The sequence below is a fragment of the Bos indicus genome, chromosome 3 (genome assembly GCF_029378745.1).
Source record: "Bos indicus isolate NIAB-ARS_2022 breed Sahiwal x Tharparkar chromosome 3, NIAB-ARS_B.indTharparkar_mat_pri_1.0, whole genome shotgun sequence".
Lineage (NCBI taxonomy): Eukaryota > Metazoa > Chordata > Mammalia > Artiodactyla > Bovidae > Bos > Bos indicus.
Window position 1 is genome coordinate 110,073,970 of NC_091762.1, and position 19,212 is coordinate 110,093,181.

Below are 19,212 nucleotides of genomic sequence, written 5' to 3' on the forward strand. Positions count from 1 at the left end.
ACTAAGATCCCACAGGCCAAGAGGCAAATAAGCCCACACATGGCAACCAGAGAGGCCCGCTGAGATGACGACTGAGCCAGTGCCCTCTAGAGCCCACATGCCACAACCAGAGAAAGCTGGCGGGCCACAAGAAGACCTAGTGTAGGAGAGAAAAAAAAGGAAAAACAACTAAATTAACTGAAGAAAAGTAGAGGAAAAAATTTATTAAGCTAAAAAAGAAATTAAGGAGTCAGAAGACAAAGCCAGAGAGCTAAGAAAAAATTTCAAAACCTCTTTGGTGGAGGCAGGTAGCAGAGTGAGGAGCAGAAAACAGGCTGATTAAAGTACTACCTCTCCTAATTAAGAGTAAAAAGGACAAAGCACAAAGATTAAAAAGAATCAATGGGGATAAACCATAGAAATAGATAAAATTAAAAAAAAGAAAGACTACTTAGTAAAGATATAGATAAAATATATAATTTTCTAATAAGATATAACAAAGCAAAACTGAATACAGAGAACCTAAACAGACTGATTTTCACAAAATAAATGAAAGCTTTAAAAGAACTATTCTCTGAACAAAATGAAACAAACCAGGCTACAAAATTTTACATGGGAATTTCATGAAATCTTAAAAGAGCTGATAATTTTAACACTATTTAAAAACTGTTGTACATTTTAGAGCACAGGCAACTTGCAAATTTTTTGTGAAACTAAACATTAATACCAAAACTTGAAAAAGACTGCATAAAAAAAGAGAAGATTGCAGATCAGATCAATCTTGCTTTTTTTTTGCAACTTGATTAAAAAGGTAAAGTGCTAAAAAACAGAATTCAGCACCACATTAAAAGAATCTAGAAACACAAATTTAGTTCAGTGTTTTTTAAAAAGAGGAGAAAACAGCATATAAATAATTCCTCAGATACTAAAAAGACATCTGACAAAAAACATACATTATTGATTGAAAGTACTCAATAAAATAGAAACCAACAGAGGCTTCTAAGCATATACATACATACATGCACGCATCAGACGTAATGCAGAAACACTGAAGCATTCCTTCTAAAGTAAGGAATACAAAGGGGATGCCCGCTATTCTCTAACAGTTAACTGTTCTAATTAGTCAATATAACCTGATAAAAAATATTAGAGGTGTAAAAATCTAAAGAGGTAAAACTATCACTATTGCAGATAAAATGATTATAATCTAGAAACTGCTAAGAAATAACTTGAAAAGTTAATGGAATTCAATAAGGCAGAGAGAAAAAAGTTACTATACAGAAATTAAAAGACTTCATGTATATAAACAATAACTAGTTGGAATATAAGTTCATTTAATAAGAAAAAAAGAGAAAAAGAAAATATCCAGGAATGATATTACGAAACAGCAAATTTTATGTGAAAGTGGTAGTCACTCAGTCGTGTCCAACTCTTTGCGACCCTATGGACTATAGCCCGCCAGGCTCCTCTGTCTACAGAATTCTCCAGGCAAGAATACTGGAGTGGGTCACCATTCCATTCTTCAGGGAATCTTGCCAACCTACGGATTGAACCCAGGTCTCCTGTATTGCAGGCAGGCTCTTTTCTGTCTGAGCCACTAGGGAAGGAAAACTTTAAAACACTCCAGAAGGAAAAAAAAGTAATCCTGAACAAATGGAAAGGCATAGCAGTTTCTTGGACAGAAAGATTCAGTGTTTAAGACTCAGTAACTTAATTTAAAAATATAATGGAGTCACAGTAAAAGTAATAGCTCATCCTCCCACACCCACTAGATCTGACAAGGTGTTTCTAAAGCTTATACAATGATATACAAAAGAATAGCCTAGAAATCTTGGAAGAGAAAAATGACATAAGCCCTAGTTGATATTAAAAGTTACAAAAGAAAGGATCAACTGAGACACACACCTGTCACCAAAAGAAAAATTTCTACAGGATAAAAACCAAAAATAATATCAAAGATCAAAAGACAAATAACAACCCAGGGATAACATCTGCAATTCATACCACAGAGGGCTAATTTCCTGATTTAGAAAGCTCTCTCAGTAAATAAGACCAATAATCCAACAGAAGAAAAGGAGCAAAGGACATAAAGAATTAATTTTTTAAAAAAGAAATAAGGTGACCCATACACATGAGAAAGGATGGCCAAAAGCAAAATGGTACATAAGGAAACTATTTCTTCCAAATTTGATTGACAAGAATCTAGAGTTTGACACATCTAGTGGCAAAGGTACAGGGAAACAGGTAGCCTCATTTACTGATGCAAAATGTTTACGATCTCATTGGAGGGCAATCTAGCAATAACAATCAAAATTAAAAACATATCTGCCTTCGACCCATCAATCTCATCTCTTGGAATCTATCTTAAAAATACAAATATACGAATGATGTTCTGAAATGGAAAAAAAATAAAACATCCCTAGTATACACCTAAATGAAAATGAAATGCTGGTTGCTCAGTTGTGTCTGACTCTGCGATCCCATGGAATGTAGACCTCCAGGTTCCTCTGTCCATGGGATTTTCCAGGTAAGAATATTGGAGTGGGTTCCCATGCCCTTCTCCAGGGGATCTTCTTGATCCAGGGATCGAATTCTGATCTCCTGCATTGCAGGCAAATTCTTTACCATCTGAGTCACCAGGGAAGCAGTCAGTATACACCTAAAGATGACTTTAAAAAAATATCTTCTCAATACATCTTTACAATGGTAGATGCAGCTGAAAATGATGATGAGACTATGCACTGATCTGGAAAGATCCAGGGATCCTTGAAGGAATAGCTGATGCCAGGTACAGAGGAAGAAATACAGGGTGAATCTGGAACATTCTGCTGTGCCAAAAAGCAAGAAAGCTATCAAAGACAATGAATTACCCACAAGACAATGCACTTTTCCATACAGGAATTCCATCTAATGCAAAAGGAATATCAGAATAAGAAAAAATTCTAATTGGTAATCCGCACTGAAATAAATGATTCAGGTGACAATGGTCAATGAATGGAATATCAGTAACTGAAAGAATGATTGGGAAATATACAATGGAGAGCTCTGGCATACTGATCTCTGAACATACTGATCAATGTTAGTTACCACTGAAGTTGGGTCTACTATATACTGGGTGCCTCCTAACACAATACATGATGGAGCACTTATGAATCAGAAGTGAATCAAGCTTCCAGGACCAACTTCCATTTCCAGGGAATGTAGGAGATAAAGGAACAGGGAATGACACTATAAGAAAACAAAAGATAAATCCAGATTTTTGGATATTCTAGAGGAAAAGTGAAAGTTTCTGCAACAAGTCAATGACATAAAATAGGAAAAAACAAAACAAAAGGAAAGGAAATGGGACTACTACATTTTTAAAAGGCAAAGTAGCCAAATGTGATGCGTGCATTTTGCTTGAATCCTGATTTGAACCAACTAACTACAGAAAGATACCTTTGAGACTATCAGGGAAATCTGATTATGGACAGGGAATTAGAAGCTACCAAAAAATGATCAAATTTTCTTAGATACGATGGTGGCACTGTGACTGTGTAGGAAAACACCCGTATTTTCAGAGGTGCATACTGTAGTAGGGACAAAATAACATGCTGTTTGGGATTTGATTTAAAATTACTACAGTAGAGGAAGAAATGTATATAGTTTAAGCAAAGGTAGAAAAATCTGGGCAATGTGAATAACGGATACACAGATAGCAGTTTATCATACTATTCTCTCTACTTATATGCACTTAAAAATATTCTTAAAAAAAAAAAAAACAAACCTAAAAATGAGAATGCAACTAGTACAACATTAAACATCAGTGGCAGGCATAACCTACAGGTCACCAAGACCAGCAGTCTTCTTCTCTTCCTTTAAAATATGTATTTCACAATGAAATACTGGCTTATCTAGTTAAGGACAAAAATGAGTTATAATAAATAGCTCAGGTGATCATGTCACGGCTTTTATATTTGTTTACTTCAAGTTTAACAGCATTCCAGGAGAAATTCTGTATAAATGTTTTCTAAATGAAATGTAATAAGAAATAAAGGTTTTTCTTAATATATGTTTGTCTTAATACATGTCCAAATATTAATTCAAGACACCAGTACATATAATTATATATAAAATGTATACACACACACACACACACAGAGGCCATACGGAAATCAACTACCCAACACAGAATATGGTTTAAATTCCCTTACCATCAATATTAAGCATCATTTTCCACATGGCAGGCCGAACAGACTGATGAAATCCAAACCAAACTTCCCTGCCCCCTCCCAGAGGGTGGTCGTATCCTTCTGGAGCTGAGAAAAAGGAACGCCCCACAGGTGTATATCTACAAGAATTAAAATGGTATATTTAATATTTTCCTTCCTATTTAATATTTAAATCTGAAGAACAAGTGAGTCTAGAGTACATAATCTTATCATAGTAAAATGCCAATCATTATGAATATATGAAACTAAACATTCTCCAAATTTGTGAAAGCAAAAAGCAGCTATTCAAAATGAAAAAAATCTCTCACTGAAATTCTCTATACTTAAAACTAACATTAGTTTGAGCAAGGCTTAATTTTATTTAAAAAGTTTTAAAAAATAGTTTGAACCTTAAAAAATGCTACAGAATAAACAATCACTGACCAAAAAGCCACTTCGATAAATGTGTTTGTAAAAGAGTATTTTTCTTCTTTGGCTGCACTGTGCAGCATGTGGGATCTTATTTCCCTGACCAGGGACTGAACCCACGTCCCCTGAATTGAAAGCGCAGAGTCTTAACCACTGACTGGACTGCCAGGAAGTCTCAAGAAAATATTTTTCTTTAAAAAGACACACTGATCCTTTACATATACACATAGATACACATATACATGTGTGAGATGCTAATACCATTAAAACAGTAATAATTTCAACATAATTTGATACTGTTATAAAAATAATGAAATCACCTTTAAGACAAGGTGATTTAACTAAAATACTAAAACTGAAAATGTATCAGTTACTCAAGATGGATAGCTCCTAAGAAAAAGGGTTAGACATTTTTTTCTGAAAAATATCCAACAGAATAGCTAAGCTAATGATGTACACTTACTTTCATAAGTCAGAAAAGTTTATGTAACTTACTTCTGTCATTGAATTGGTATGGATGCTATTCCTCAACTGAGATAATCAAAATATACAACATCTGAAGGTTAGCCAAGGAAAGACTGCAAGACCTATTCTTGGGAAGGTCTTTCCTACTCAAAATCTAAAGAGGAAAAAAAAAAGCCAGAAGACCCACTTCATGGAGGGCAGATGTCGTAGCACCACGTCAACGGCATGGACAGGGTTAGTGCTGATTGGCTTGTCTAATTCCAGTGGTTCGGGCAAGGTCCGTCCTGTCAGTACTTCATGGAGTAGGTGCCAACTCACCCGAGAGACAAATTTGATTGACACTTTGAAAGGTCGATCTTTTCCACCTTCTCCAGGTAAAGTAACATCTAAATCCACCTGTTGATGGGAAAAGAGTCAACTGGTAAAAGTTTAAAAAGATAAATATAATTATTTTTAAGCTTAATGTATAAAAATATTTAAGAGAAGAGAAGGCAAATACAAAAAAATTACCAATCTCAATGTCAAATCAATAGACTAAAATGTCAGTAAGTCATTTATGCTAGCACTCTTTGTCACTGAAAAACATGGAAATGACTTAAATGCCCATTTAGGCACTATAAAAAAAGGATGAGGAAGACCTGTTGGAACTGCTATGGAATAATTTCTAAGCAATATTGTTTAAAAAGCAAGTACAGAAGATTATAAATAGTATGCCATCTTTTGCATGAGAAAGGGGTAAATAGAAAAACATTCATGTATCTGCTTATTTTTGTAAAAAGAAACAGCAAGCATGAATCAGAAATAAGAAAAAGCAGCTAACTTTCAAAGGATAGGAAGGAAAAGATTGGAAGAAATAAGTGAGGGATTAACAATTCTGAGCATATTTTCCAGTGTAGTTTTGATTTTCGTAAGCATGTTAAATTAAGTTCTACAACAACAACAAGAAAACAAATAAGGATGGAGGGGAAAAGCTAAAATTGAATAGATACAAAATCAAATGAAACCAAATGCAATTCAAACAAATAACAGCCAGATTGAAAGAATATTAAAAAAAAAAAGCACTAATGCAAAACTTCTGAACATAATAACATATGCTGACTACATTTTCAGTTAGAGGTGTGGGAGAGGGGTGAGTGGGAAAGAACTGCATACAAAATAAAACCTTAAATTCCTACTATCAGATTTGTTTTCTATAGTGACATCAGGTAGTAATTCAGAAACTATTTTATATGTACTGTATGACTGAATAAACACGTAAAAGTGGTGATATTTTGTGGAGTCAGGGGTTTAAAGGAAAAGCAAATTATAAATATGCTACATAGGGAGTGAAGGAAGAATCCAGTGGGGATAGACTAGAACTAGTAGAATCAGTTTGAACTCAGCAATGAGCACATCCAATAACCAGATTTTGGTTTCTAAATTGTATTCCTCAACTAAAAGAAACCAGTGTACCTCTGAGATATGGCTAGTTGCAGGACTATCAGAGGGAAAACATTAGATGAACCTGGAATATCTTGGGTCCAAAAGGAAGGAAGTACTCAAGAAAAAAAAAATGTATCATGACAAAAGCACACAAATTTAAAGGAGCTCCTGCAGGCCAAATCTGGGACAATTTGGGCAAATAAATAAGGATAAATAAATAGAAGAGAAGAAAATGTGCTCCTTTACAGTAGAATACCAATTATTAATGTAGAAGGAATGACAGAATTACAAAAATAACCATTGTTATATAATAACAATCCTTCCAAGCAAGAATCGTCAGTTAATAAAAGTCTAATGAGAATCAGGATTCTTAAAAGTATCTCCCTTATTAAGTATCTTTGTAAGTTTAAAGATAATTAAAAGAAACAAGCTTTGAGCACTTTAAGCACTTTCTATACGTGCTTAAAAGTATCTCCCTTTCTTAAAACTTTGGTGCAAAGAATAAAATCAACAGTGAAAAAACAACTTAAGGAATATGAGAAAATATTTTAAAACATATATCCCATAGGAATACATAAAGAATTCCTAAGACTCAACAACGACAAAACCAAATAAAATTAAAAAATGGGCAAAGGAGTTGAATACACATTTCTCCAAAGAAGATATAGAAAAGGCCCATAAGCATAGGAAAAGGTGTTCTTCATTAGTCATTAGGTAAATTCAAATCAAAACCATAATGAGATATTACCTCACACCCATTACAATGACAACTATCAAAAACTGATAAACCCACAAATGTTGGCAAAGGTGTGAAGTATTTGGAACCCTTGTACACTGTTGATGGAAACGTAAAATGGTATAGTTTCTAAGACATTACGCTAAGTAAAAAAAGCCAGAGACAAAGGATAAATACTGTATGGCTCCACTTATATGAGGTCCCTAGAGTAAACTCACATTCAAATGGGGAAGCAAACCAAATGTCCATCAACAGATGAATGGATAAGTAAAATGTGGTATATACATACAATGGAATACTATTCAGCCTTAAAAAGGAGGAAATTCTGACACATGACAACATGGATGAACCGTGAGAATATTACGCTAAGTGAAATAAACCAATCACAAAACACAAAATACGGTATGAATCCACTTAAATGAGGTACTGAGAGAGGTCAAATTTATAAAGCCAGTAAGTAGAATGATGGTTGCCAGGGACTGAGGGAGGAAAAATGGATAGTTAAGGGTTTCATGGGTACAGAGTTTCAGTTTTATAAGATGGAGATTTACGGTGGCAATGGTTGTGAATGTACTTTGCCATTGAACCATATCTTAAAAATAGCTCAGATGATAATGTTATGTGTGTGTGCATGTGTGCTAAGTTGCTTCAGTTGTGTCCAACTCTGCGATCCCTTGGACTGTTGCCCACCAGATTTCTCTCTCCATGGGATTCTCCAGGCAAGAATATTGGAGTGGGTTGCCATGCCCTCCTCCAGGGGATCTTCCGACCCAGGGATCAAATCCACATCTCCTGCAGCTCCTGCATTGCGGGTAGATTCTTTACCACTGAGCCATGAGGGAAGCCCAATGTTATATATGTTCAATGTTCAGTCGCTCAGTCATGTCCGACTCTTTGTGACCCCGTGGATCGGAGCATGCCAGGCCTCCTTGTCCACTGCTGACTCCCGGAGCTTACCCAAACTCATGTGCATCGAGTCAGTGATGTCATCCAGCCATCTCATCCTCTGTCATCCCCTTCTCCTCCTGCCCCCAATCCCTCCCAGCATCAGGGTCTTTTCCAATGAGTCAACTCTTCACATGAGGTGGCCAAAGTAATGGAGTTTCAGCTTCAGCATCAGTCCTTCCAATGAACACCTAGGACTGATCTCCTTTAGGATGGACTGGTTGGATCTCCTTGCAGTCCAAGGGACTCGCAAGATTCTTCTCCAACACCACAGTTCAAAAGCATCAATTCTTCGGCACTCAGCTTGCTTCACAGTCCAACTCTCACATCCATACATGACCACTGGAAAAACCATAGCCTTGACTAAACCATAGCTCTGTTGGCAAAGTAATGCCTCTGCTTTTCAATATGCTATCTAGGTTGGTCATAACTTTCCTTCCAAGGAGTAAGCATCTTTTAATTTCATGGCTGCAATCACCATCTGCAGTGATTTGGGAGCCCAGAAAAATAAAGTCTGACACTGTTTCCACTGTTTCCCCATCTATTTCCCATGAAGTGATGGGACCAGATGCCATGATCTTCGTTTTCTGAATGTTGAGCTTTAAGCCAACTTTTTCACTCTCCTCTTTCACTTTCATCAAGAGGCTTTTGAGTTCCTCTTTACTTTCTGCCATAAGGGTGGTGTCATCTGCATATCTGAGGTTACTGATATTTCTCCTGGCAATCTTGATTCCAGCTTGTGCTTCTTCCAGCCCAGTGTTTTTCATGATGTCCTCTGCATATAAGTTAAGTAAGCAGGGTGACAATATACAGCCTTGACGTACTCCTTTTCCTATTTGGAACCAGTCTGTTGTTCTATGTCCAGTTCTAACTGTTGCTTCCTGACCTGCATATAGGTTTCTCAAGAGGCAGGTCAGGTGGTTGCCATTTCTTTCCCCTCTCTTGAAGAATTTTCCACAGTTTATTGTGATCCACACAGTCAAAGGCTTTGGCATAGTCAATAAAGCAGAAATAGATGTTTTTCTGCAACTCTTGCTTTTTCAATGATCCAGTGGATGCTGGCAATTTGATCTCTGGTTCCTCTGCCTTTTCTAAAACCAGCTTGAACATATACTTTACCACAATTATAATTAACAAAACAAAACAAAACTCTATTCCCCACATAAGAAAGAAGAATAACTTGAAAGGAGAAACCTGGCAGATATCATCTTTACCAAGTGATCAAAATTAACCTCACCATTAGTGAAACAAGTACGTATTATGCGCCTTCTGATATGATACACTATAAGGAAAGAACATGTATGCAATTTTCCTGCCCAAAAACCTCAATCAGAATCTAATCAAGAAGAAGCTCCAGAAAAACACAGAGGGACATCCTACAAAATAACTTGGCTGTAATCTTCAACCATGCTAATGTCATAAAAGAAACAAAAGAAGTCTGGGAAATTTTCCAGGACAAAGAAGACATGACATCTAAATACATTCAGGTATGGCAGAAACCAACACAACATTGTAATTATCCTTCAATTAAAAATAAATAAATTAAGAAAAAAATAAATACATTCAGGAACTTGGATTGGATTCTGTACTAAAGGGAAAAAAATGCTACAGGACATCACTGGGACAATGGCAAAACTGGACTAAGGGCAGAGCAGACAAAAATTACCAACATAAAATTTAGGCAAGTTGGTGACTGGACTGTGGTTTTTATCCTTGTTCTTAGGAAAAACACACTACAGGGTGTAACGTATGAAACCTACCCCTGAATGGTTCAAGAAGAAATAAGGATGTATATTTATCTTTATATATAGCTGTCTCTATAGACACAAAGAGAGCAAAAGAAAAAAGAGAACGATAAAACAAATGGCAAACTTTAAGAATGCTAATGAATCTGGGTATACATGAGTTCTCTGCATGAATCTTACAAGTTTAAGTTTGAAATTATTTAAAAATAACATGTTAAAACTGATAAATGATACATATAGACCATAATAAAATGGTCATAAAAGCATTTAAAAGACACTGCAAATGTATAGTTTTCTGATAAAGGAATGTATCTTAGCATCTTACCCCTGTAGTTGCCACAGGAAGTGGATTGGCTGTGTAAAGGCTTCTTTTTCCATCATAAACTGGTCTACGGTCCCCAAATATAGTCACTTTAAAATGCTGAACCATTGAGTCAACCACCTCCCTAAAAAAGGGAAAAAAATGCATTCATATAATCCTCTGCATGATGAAATACAAAAATCTTAACTAAAGTAGTTTCTTACACTATTTAAAGCTGTCACAAAATTCTAAAAGATCATTATACATGACAAAGATTTTCCCTTCTGGATTATAGTTTAGGATACCAGAAAGACTGATTCCTGGGAATGATTCCAGTGAATCACTTAATTATTCTGGGACACAGCTGACCTGCAAAATATTATCCTTATAGATGATCTAAGATCCCTTTCACCATCTAAGCACTAACTGACACATTTATCAAAGAATATGGTGCTCTTTCCTTTGCGCTCAAATAGCACCTAGTGCATGTCTCTCTTAGAACACTTACTTCACTGTAGTAGTAGTATCATTGACTTCACTTCTACTAGACTGTGAGATTTTAAGAGCAAGAAACACACCCGTACTCTGTACGCCTCCATCCCATTCCAATGGTATCTGGCCAATAAAAATGTTTTGAAACCTCTATTTTTTACCCAGCAAATATTTTTATCCTATATACTTACATGGTAAGATATTTTAAAAGTTTCTTTTTTAGACATTTAAAAAAATTGCAGATTATAGACAGAATAACACCAAATATCCACAAATCAATATTTATTTTTACACACACCTAATTTGTAAAAGCAGCAGAAAAATATCTAGAAGGGTATGTACCACACAGATACAATGGTTAGTTACCTCTGGAGAAAGAAGTGAAGAATGACTTTTTATTTTGTTTATATAATCTAAATATATTACAATGGCAGTATACTCACATAGTACTAAATATAATTTATAGTACATTTAAAAGAATGAGAAAAAAATTTCAATTCTAGCCCAGTCAAGTAGAAGAGAAAGGAGAAAGAAGCATTTTCTGGAACAAAACTACGTTGATTTGACACCCAGAGAAACTTTCCAAATGCTCAGTTTCTATTTCCCTCAACTTTCAATTTTATTTTGCAAGTATTTCTTGCACCACTCTTTTACTTTCTATTCCAATTACCGCCAACCTAAAACCTCATGTCCTACTACCTGGATTGTTTTAACTTTTAGGCCTCTAATTTTTTCTTCTCCAGCCCAACTTTTATACTACTGCCACCTGAGCCTCCAAACCTCACTTTTACTCTCCAGATACAAAAGGTTAGGTTAATCATGCTCCTCGGTTCATTGCCACATTATCATCATTCATCCGTTAAGACCCCTGACTTGTCCTTCCATATCCACTTCCCTATTCCCGTTCTTCTCAATAAATTATTTTCTCTAATATGTTTGATGAACATCCTTCTGTTTGTATACATTCCAACGTTATCCTCTAGGTTTTTAAAATTTATTTAAATTGCTGTGGGACACTTAGTTCATTGTTTCTGATTGATGCTCTTGAGGGTTCCTTGGACTGCAAGGAGATCTAACCAGTCCATCCTAAAGGAAATCAGTCCTGAATATTCATTAGAAGGACTGATGCTGAAGCTGAAACTCCAATACTTTGGCCACCTGATGCAAAAAACTGACTCATTTGAAAAGACCCTGATGCTGGGAAAGATTGAAGGCAGGCGGAGAAGGGGACAAGAGAGGATGAGATGGTTGGATGGCATCACCGACTCGATGGACATGAGTCTGAGTAAGCTCCGAGAGTTGGTGATGGACAGGGAAGCCTGGCATGCTGCAGTCCAAGGGGGTCACAAAGTCGGACACGACTGAGCGACTGAACTGAACTCTACATGTTGTCTATCTGGTCTCCCAGCAATACAGACTCAGTATCTAACAGTCAGCCACCAAGACAATGCTGCAAGGCATTGTCTCCTTCTATGTCCCTTTATGAACTTGTGAGAATAATCTCTGGCTATATATACTGAGAACTGGTAGGTCCAAGTGAATTTTATCAACTAAATGATAAAGAACTGCCAAACTGCTCTTCAGAATGCCTGCACTAAACCATCCCCCTGGAGGGTCCTATTTCCCTACTTCTGTGAACTCCCTGTTTATTTCCTCTGCTCATTTTCTATTGGGGTGCCAGTCTTCTCATTGAACCAAAGGAGTTTCTTTGTTATTCTAATATTACTTCATTAACAGGTTTAGTTGTTGCAAATATCTTCCCCCAAATGTTATCTGCCTGTTAACAATGTCCATATATTTACTGAACTGAAAACGTTAATGCTGTATCATCAAATGAATCATGGTTTCATTTTTTAAGGTTTTAAGAAATATTTTGCTAATATTAAGTCACAAAGATGCATTATGCTTTATTAATTTTATTTATCTTATGTTGGTCACTAATCCATCTTAGGTTCTTCTTTATAAATAGTATTATGTAAGAACTCAATTTTATTTTTCTCCATACAGTGAATCAATTTTCCCACACTGTCTACTAAAACAGTCTATACTTAACTGATCAATTTATAAGAACAGTTTATCTTAAGTTCTGAACTGAGTTTTCTATGTTGTCCCAGTGGTCTACTTGGATGTTCCTGGACCAGTATCCTACGATTCCATGATTACTGGGGTGTTTTATTAAATTATAATGTGGGGCAGGGCAAGTTCCTTTTCTTTCTCTAAGTTAACTTGGATATTCATGGAAACATTTTTCAAAATAAATCTGTAACGTTCTCCCCCACATCCAAACTATTAATACAATAAGCAAAAGAAACATATCTAGTGCCCTACATATAATAAGTAATCAAAAAATATCTGTTGGTTAAGAAACTCTCAAATGATAAAAAACACAAGAAAGGCTAGTATGCCAAAAACAAATTAGTAATGTTAAAAGCTACTGACAAATTGCAACAATAAACTAAATAAATGAAGATGAAATATAATAATGGTAACTGTAAGTCGAAACACTTATGTTTGAAAAGTTCAATAGCAATAAAAATAAATGAAAGGATCTGAACTTATCCACTGCTTTCATGCAAAAGGGCTTTGTGTTCTGCTCAGTCACTCAGTTGTGTCCGACTTTTTGCGACTCCATGGACTGTAGCCCGCCAGGCTCCTCTGTCCATGGGATTCTCCAGGCAAGAATACTGGAGTTTGTTGCCCTGCCCTCCTCCAGGGGGTCTTTTCAATCCAGGGATAGAACCCAGGTCTCCTGTACTGCATGCAGATTTTTTACCATCTGAGCCACCAGGGAAGCTTTAGATGACTATAAATCCAAAATGAACTAATATTGTGATGTAGTTTCTTCAAAATTAAAGAACTCAAGTTGCATGTATTTAAATAGCCAGTATAAGGCAGGTAACCTTCCCACCATCTATTACACAGGTCATTTCAAATTCTGGAGTACTCTGTTCAATTTGAAAAAAACTTAAGATCCTAACAGATGAAACACAACCAGAAGAAGATAATTCTGACCGAACCTCACATAATATAAATAAAAATAAATCAAAGTAAAGACTCTTACTCTGGAAATAGGAAGGAGTCAAAGGAAATTAGAGAAGTCTTCAGTTATTTTGACAGACTGTCTGTCACGTGAAAACCTGAGTATCTTCCTTGTATGGGAGGACAGAAATCAGACAAATAGTTGGAAAATATAAGGAGCAGTATTTTGGAACAAAAATTTCCAACATTTTCTAACCACCAGAGTTATTCACAAGTGGTTTACACTGTCTCATAAAGTACCTGAGTTCATCCTTGCTAGAACTGTTCAAGGAGCAGTTATGTAAGGGAAGATACCAACTAGAAGATCGAAATGAATAATATCTACAATGCCCTCTAACAGTAAAATTTAATTAAGAGTATCAAATATGAAATTGCAGATTTTATCATAGTATAAGATACAGAGACTCCTTTATGAGTAATTACACCAAAAATTGATTTGAACTCAAGACTTCGGAGTCTTTACAGAATGGTATTAGAATTATAGACACATTGAACAATTTTAACTTTAACCTCTCACTAATACAATATAATTAAATGATATATTTGACTTTTAAAGGAATTTTATTATTCAAGTTAACAAACTGACAAATCCAGGGACTGCAACTTATTGCTTTTTATCTCAAATGATACAGTGGCAAAGGGTAGTTTATCAGAATGTCCATCAGGAAGGGATGTAAAACTAGAGGAAAAGCTCTCCAAAATACTAATTTATCTAGTCATCTAGTCAGCTAGAGCAGCAAAAGTACTCACTGAATTATGAATAAAGTCTGAACTGAGAAATGGCCAATTTGAAAAATCTTTATAATATGTGGTAACATAACTACTGGAGAAAAAATAAGCAGACAAGAGGTTTTAGTCTCATTCTGCCACTAAATTGTTAGGAAATTCACTTGGCCTCTCTAAATTTAGTTCCTTTATCAATAAAACTGAGGTTAATAGTCTTGGACTGTTACAAGGATAATGTGGGATATCAGTGAAAGTACCTTGGGTGAAAAAAGTAAATACGAATGGTACTATTTTTATATAAAAATTAAAGCATAATTATCTCAAAAACATGCTTCAAGAACTATACTGATATACTGAACTCTTCCAAACAACTAACAGATACATTATAATGTACCAGCATCAAATACTGTAAATAATACAAAGAATGAATGCTGGTAATTAACAGAAACTGTGAATGGAATTTTCTCCACAGTATAGTTGGGGAGCATTAGCCTTTTATTATAACAATTGGGGGGGGGTCTCTTGTTCAAATGTAGAAATTTCAGAACAATATTTTAAGTGTGTATTGTTAAGCCAGCTTCTTAGCTTACAATAAAAAGTAAAGCTACAATAACCAAAATACATAAACTATTTTAACTTCTAAAACAGCATGCAGGAAAGAAAATCTAAATAATTGGGAATAAGAACTTCTAACCACTTTTCAGTGGCTTCCTTTTAGTAATAATCTTAGTCTGAAGAAGGAAGAATTCTTGCAAAGAATAATATGATGCATTTCTGAGGAACCTCAGGATACAATTTTTAAATTCTGAAGAATATCTGGCAATCACTACAAAAATGGAACCTACCTGAGTACATTAGGTCTTACAGAGGGCTACAGCCTACCTTCCCACTCTTACCTCAACCACCACTTCCTACATTCTGGTACCAAGTCTTTTGATTCCATCATGCTCTGGTGCACAGACTGTAAAGTAAAATTTAATATTGGTTTCAGTAAGTTCCACTTTATCACCTGACTCATACAACAGAAAAATGGTAGGAGAGGGAAATTTTAACATAAAAAGGAGGAGAGGAAATTATTTTCCTTTCCTGTTAATTGTTACTATAAACTCACAGACACCCATCTTCATTCATCTCATTTTTAAGTACCTCTTAATTTTCTACTCCCTAAAGGTAGAATGGGAAATATTACATTAGTCTTTAGGAGAAGGCATGAAATAATACATTCCTCTGAAGTGACTTTTCACCTTAATTTAGTATTCCCAGCTAATAAATTAATCTGTGACTATAGCACAGACAGAATAAAGGAAGATGGCTGAAGTATGTGCTGTGCTGAGTGACTCAGTCGTGTCCGATTTTGTGACCCCATGGACTGTAGCCCCAGGCTCTCTGTCCATGAGGAGTCTACAGGCAAGAATACTGGAGAAGGTATAACAATACTGCTAAGATATAACAAGATGCTAAAATCACCCAGTGGTTTATAAAACACAATGCAAACAGCTGACAAGCTCTCCTAGTATCCTTCCAACTTCTAATTTAACTTCATACCTCTGTGCTAAGTAGCAGAGAGGGTAGCCAATAAATACTTTTGTGTCAAAATAAAGTTTAAAGATGCAGAGTAGAGTTATACTTTAGATCAAATTTTTAATACTTTACAAAATTCATAGTACATCAGAGCATTTCACCATAAACTATCTTCACTGCCAGTTCACATGGGTATGAATTCTTTCATAACCTTATATAACCACAGTAGTTAATCTATAAACACTTCTAGTATTCACAAACGACTGACAGACTAGATTGAGTAATAGATTTTAAACTCAAGGTGGCTTACGCTAACCATTCTCCTCTAGAACACTCTCCTCCAGACCACCATTGACTTCTTCAGACACAGTCTCTTTTCAGTCTCTATATTTCTGGCTTCTTTGAGCATCTGCAACTGTGATCTATCCTTGAAAATCATGATACTTGACTTACTTTCTACTTTGTCCTGGTTTTCCTACCTTTCCAATCTCCTAAGTGTCTTCATTGACAAACCTGAGTCTTATCCCAGGAATCTATTCTCAGTCTTCTTATCTTGATTCTATGCACTCTCCCTAGATTTTAACTATCACCTCTTCCCTGGTGGCTCAGTGGTAAAGAATGCCTGCAGTGCAGGAGATGTGAGTTCGATCCCTGGGTTGGGAAGATCCCCTGGAGAAGGAAATGGCAAGCCACCAGAGTATTCTCACCTGGGAAATCCCATGGACAGAGGAACCTAGTTGGCTATAGCCCATGGGGTCGCAAAAAGTTGGACACAAATTAGGGATTAAACAGCTGCAGCAGCAGCATAAAATATTAAACAGATCAGCAAAAAGGACAGCATAGGGAATTATAAGCATTATCTTTTAATAAACTATAATGAAGTATAATTGCAAAAAATACTGACTCACTAAGCTATACACCTGAAACTTATGTTATAAATCAACTGTACTTCAAATTTAAAAAAGCAAGTACTAGAGGTGCTAGGGGGTATGTAGAGTATGAGAAAAAATCGTTAGAAGTATTTATATTTAATTTTCATCTAACAATTACTAATCAAGATGGACTAATATTCATGAATAGAGATTGACACTGGTGCCCTCACTTAGTCCACATGAGATGGTCAGGTGTAACAACACATGTAGGTACACAAGAAATCCTAAGGGAATAATGGGATTTCTGTAATGTGAGTTAACAGTGAAACTCTCACTCATTCATTCATTTTCAGCAAGCTGTAACTTTTTTCTGTTCAAGTGTGCAGCACATATTCTATCAGGTTTCTGGTACAGAAATCAGAACATTTCAAATTACTATAGTCTTAGTTTATTTCAAATATTGTTTCCCACCTTTAATTTTTTGATAGTTACACAAAGTTAGAATAGTAGTATAATTTTTTAATAATTAAAAAATTAATTTCTGTATATAAATATATATATATTTATTTATTGCTGAATGAGGGTGTGAAGTCACTCAGTCGTGGCCGACTCTTTGCGACCCCATGGACTGTTGCCCATCAGGCTCCTCTGTCCATGGGAATATGGCTCTCTACTCTTTCTGAATTCACAAGCCTTAGCATGGACTTAAGATCCTTCATAACCTATTCCCTGGTCAACTTTTCAGACTCTATCTACTCTATTTATACTGGCTAATTTCTGTTATGTAAACATGTCATACCTTTACTCATGTTCCCTATATGGAATATTCTTTCCCCTGCTCCACTAGGTAACTGTTCAGCTCAGATAGCATGTCATCTACTCTATCTATCTCCATAACCAAAATTGGGAATCAGTACTCCACACATCTCACAGAACTTGTCACTCTACACAGACTATAAAATCCTTGGCAGGAATCATGTTTTATTTATCTTGTTATCCCCAGAGCTTAGCACAGTGCCTGACACAAAACAGACGCACAATAAATTAAACAGTTAAGAAAACATAGGCAAGATTTAAAAAACGATCTTTAAGGCTTTAAAAGTTACCGTAGATTTAGAATTATAGTTCTAGTCAGATCCATAAATTTTGAAATCTAGTACCAATAGCATTCTTAATTGGTACAATAATATAGCACATTCAGATAACTGCTTTAAATTAACTCAGTCTAAAAAAAAAAAAAGGAGCAGCCTAGAAGTAAACAATCAAGGCACATCCTACAATGGAATACTATACAGCTGTTATTGTAATTTGAATCTACACAAATGGATAGATGTTAAAAATAAACCCTACCTACAGTCCCTATGTTTAGACATATCTTTATTTACAACAGTATCTTTGAAAAATACCTTTCAATTTCAAATATATTGTAGGAATATCAGCCAAAAGATTAGTGAGTAATTTATTTAGATGCTACTTTAAAAGAATTTTGAGATTTGAAATATTCACCATCTATTAGCTTTCTTATCTTACAAGTGACTAACGACTAACAAGGCAAATAAAACTTGCTTTTTAAAAATTATATATTTTGTATGGTAAAGTTTCCCCAAGACAGCTGAACATGCAAAACTAAACCATTTCATTTTCACTGGCAGTGTTTTTTGGGGTTTGTCTTCTAAATCATTTTAATCAGAAGTATACCCCTCAAAACACATCAAAAGAACAGTTGACAAAAGAAAAAATAACTAGACTTCATCAAAATAAAAAATGTGTTTCAAAGAAAGTGAAAATGCAAAAGGAATATAGCCAATATTTTATATAATAACTTTATATGGAGTATAATCTATTAAATGTCAAATCATTATGTTGTACATTTGAAACTAATATAGTATTGTAAATCAACTATATCTCAATTGCAAGAAAAAAGAAAAAATTTTAAAAGGAAGTAAAAAAGGCACGGTGCAGAAAAGGAGAAAACTTTTGCAAATCATCTTATCTGATAAGGTATAAAGAACTCCTACAGCTTAGTAACAAAAAAGGCAAACGATTTAATTTTCAAATGGGCAAAAGACTTGGACAGACATTTCTCTGAAAATATGCAAATAGCCAATAAGTACACAAAAAGATGCTCAACATCATTAGCCATCAGGGAAATGCAAACCAAAGTAACAATGTGATACTACTCAACACTTACTAAGATAGCTAGTGAAAAAGACAGATAACAAATGTTAATGAGGATGTAGAGACACTGGAATCACCACATACTGCTATCAGGAATGTAAAATGATGCATCCATTTTGGAAGATTCTGGCAGTTCCTCAAAAGATTAAACATCAAGTTGCTATTTGATTCC

At 35.2% G+C, this 19,212-nt stretch overlaps 1 protein-coding gene across 6 annotated transcripts in view; it reads right to left on the minus strand.

Moving 5' to 3' along the window:
- AGO3 (argonaute RISC catalytic component 3) overlaps positions 1 to 19,212 on the minus strand; it is a 131,146-nt gene that overhangs the window by 76,639 nt on the left and 35,295 nt on the right. For 3 of the 6 annotated variants that reach the window (XM_019957851.2, XM_070786848.1, XM_070786850.1), the window contains 3 exons: positions 10,237 to 10,357; positions 5,251 to 5,459; positions 4,173 to 4,309 (listed from right to left, as the gene is read on the minus strand). In XM_019957851.2, coding sequence (XP_019813410.1) covers positions 4,173 to 4,309; positions 5,251 to 5,459; positions 10,237 to 10,357 — 467 coding nt within the window. Of the gene's footprint in view, positions 1 to 4,172; positions 4,310 to 5,250; positions 5,460 to 10,236; positions 10,358 to 15,365; positions 15,431 to 19,212 lie in introns of all 6 variants that reach the window. The other 3 variants (XM_019957852.2, XM_070786849.1, XM_019957853.2) reach the window with 2 other exon arrangements.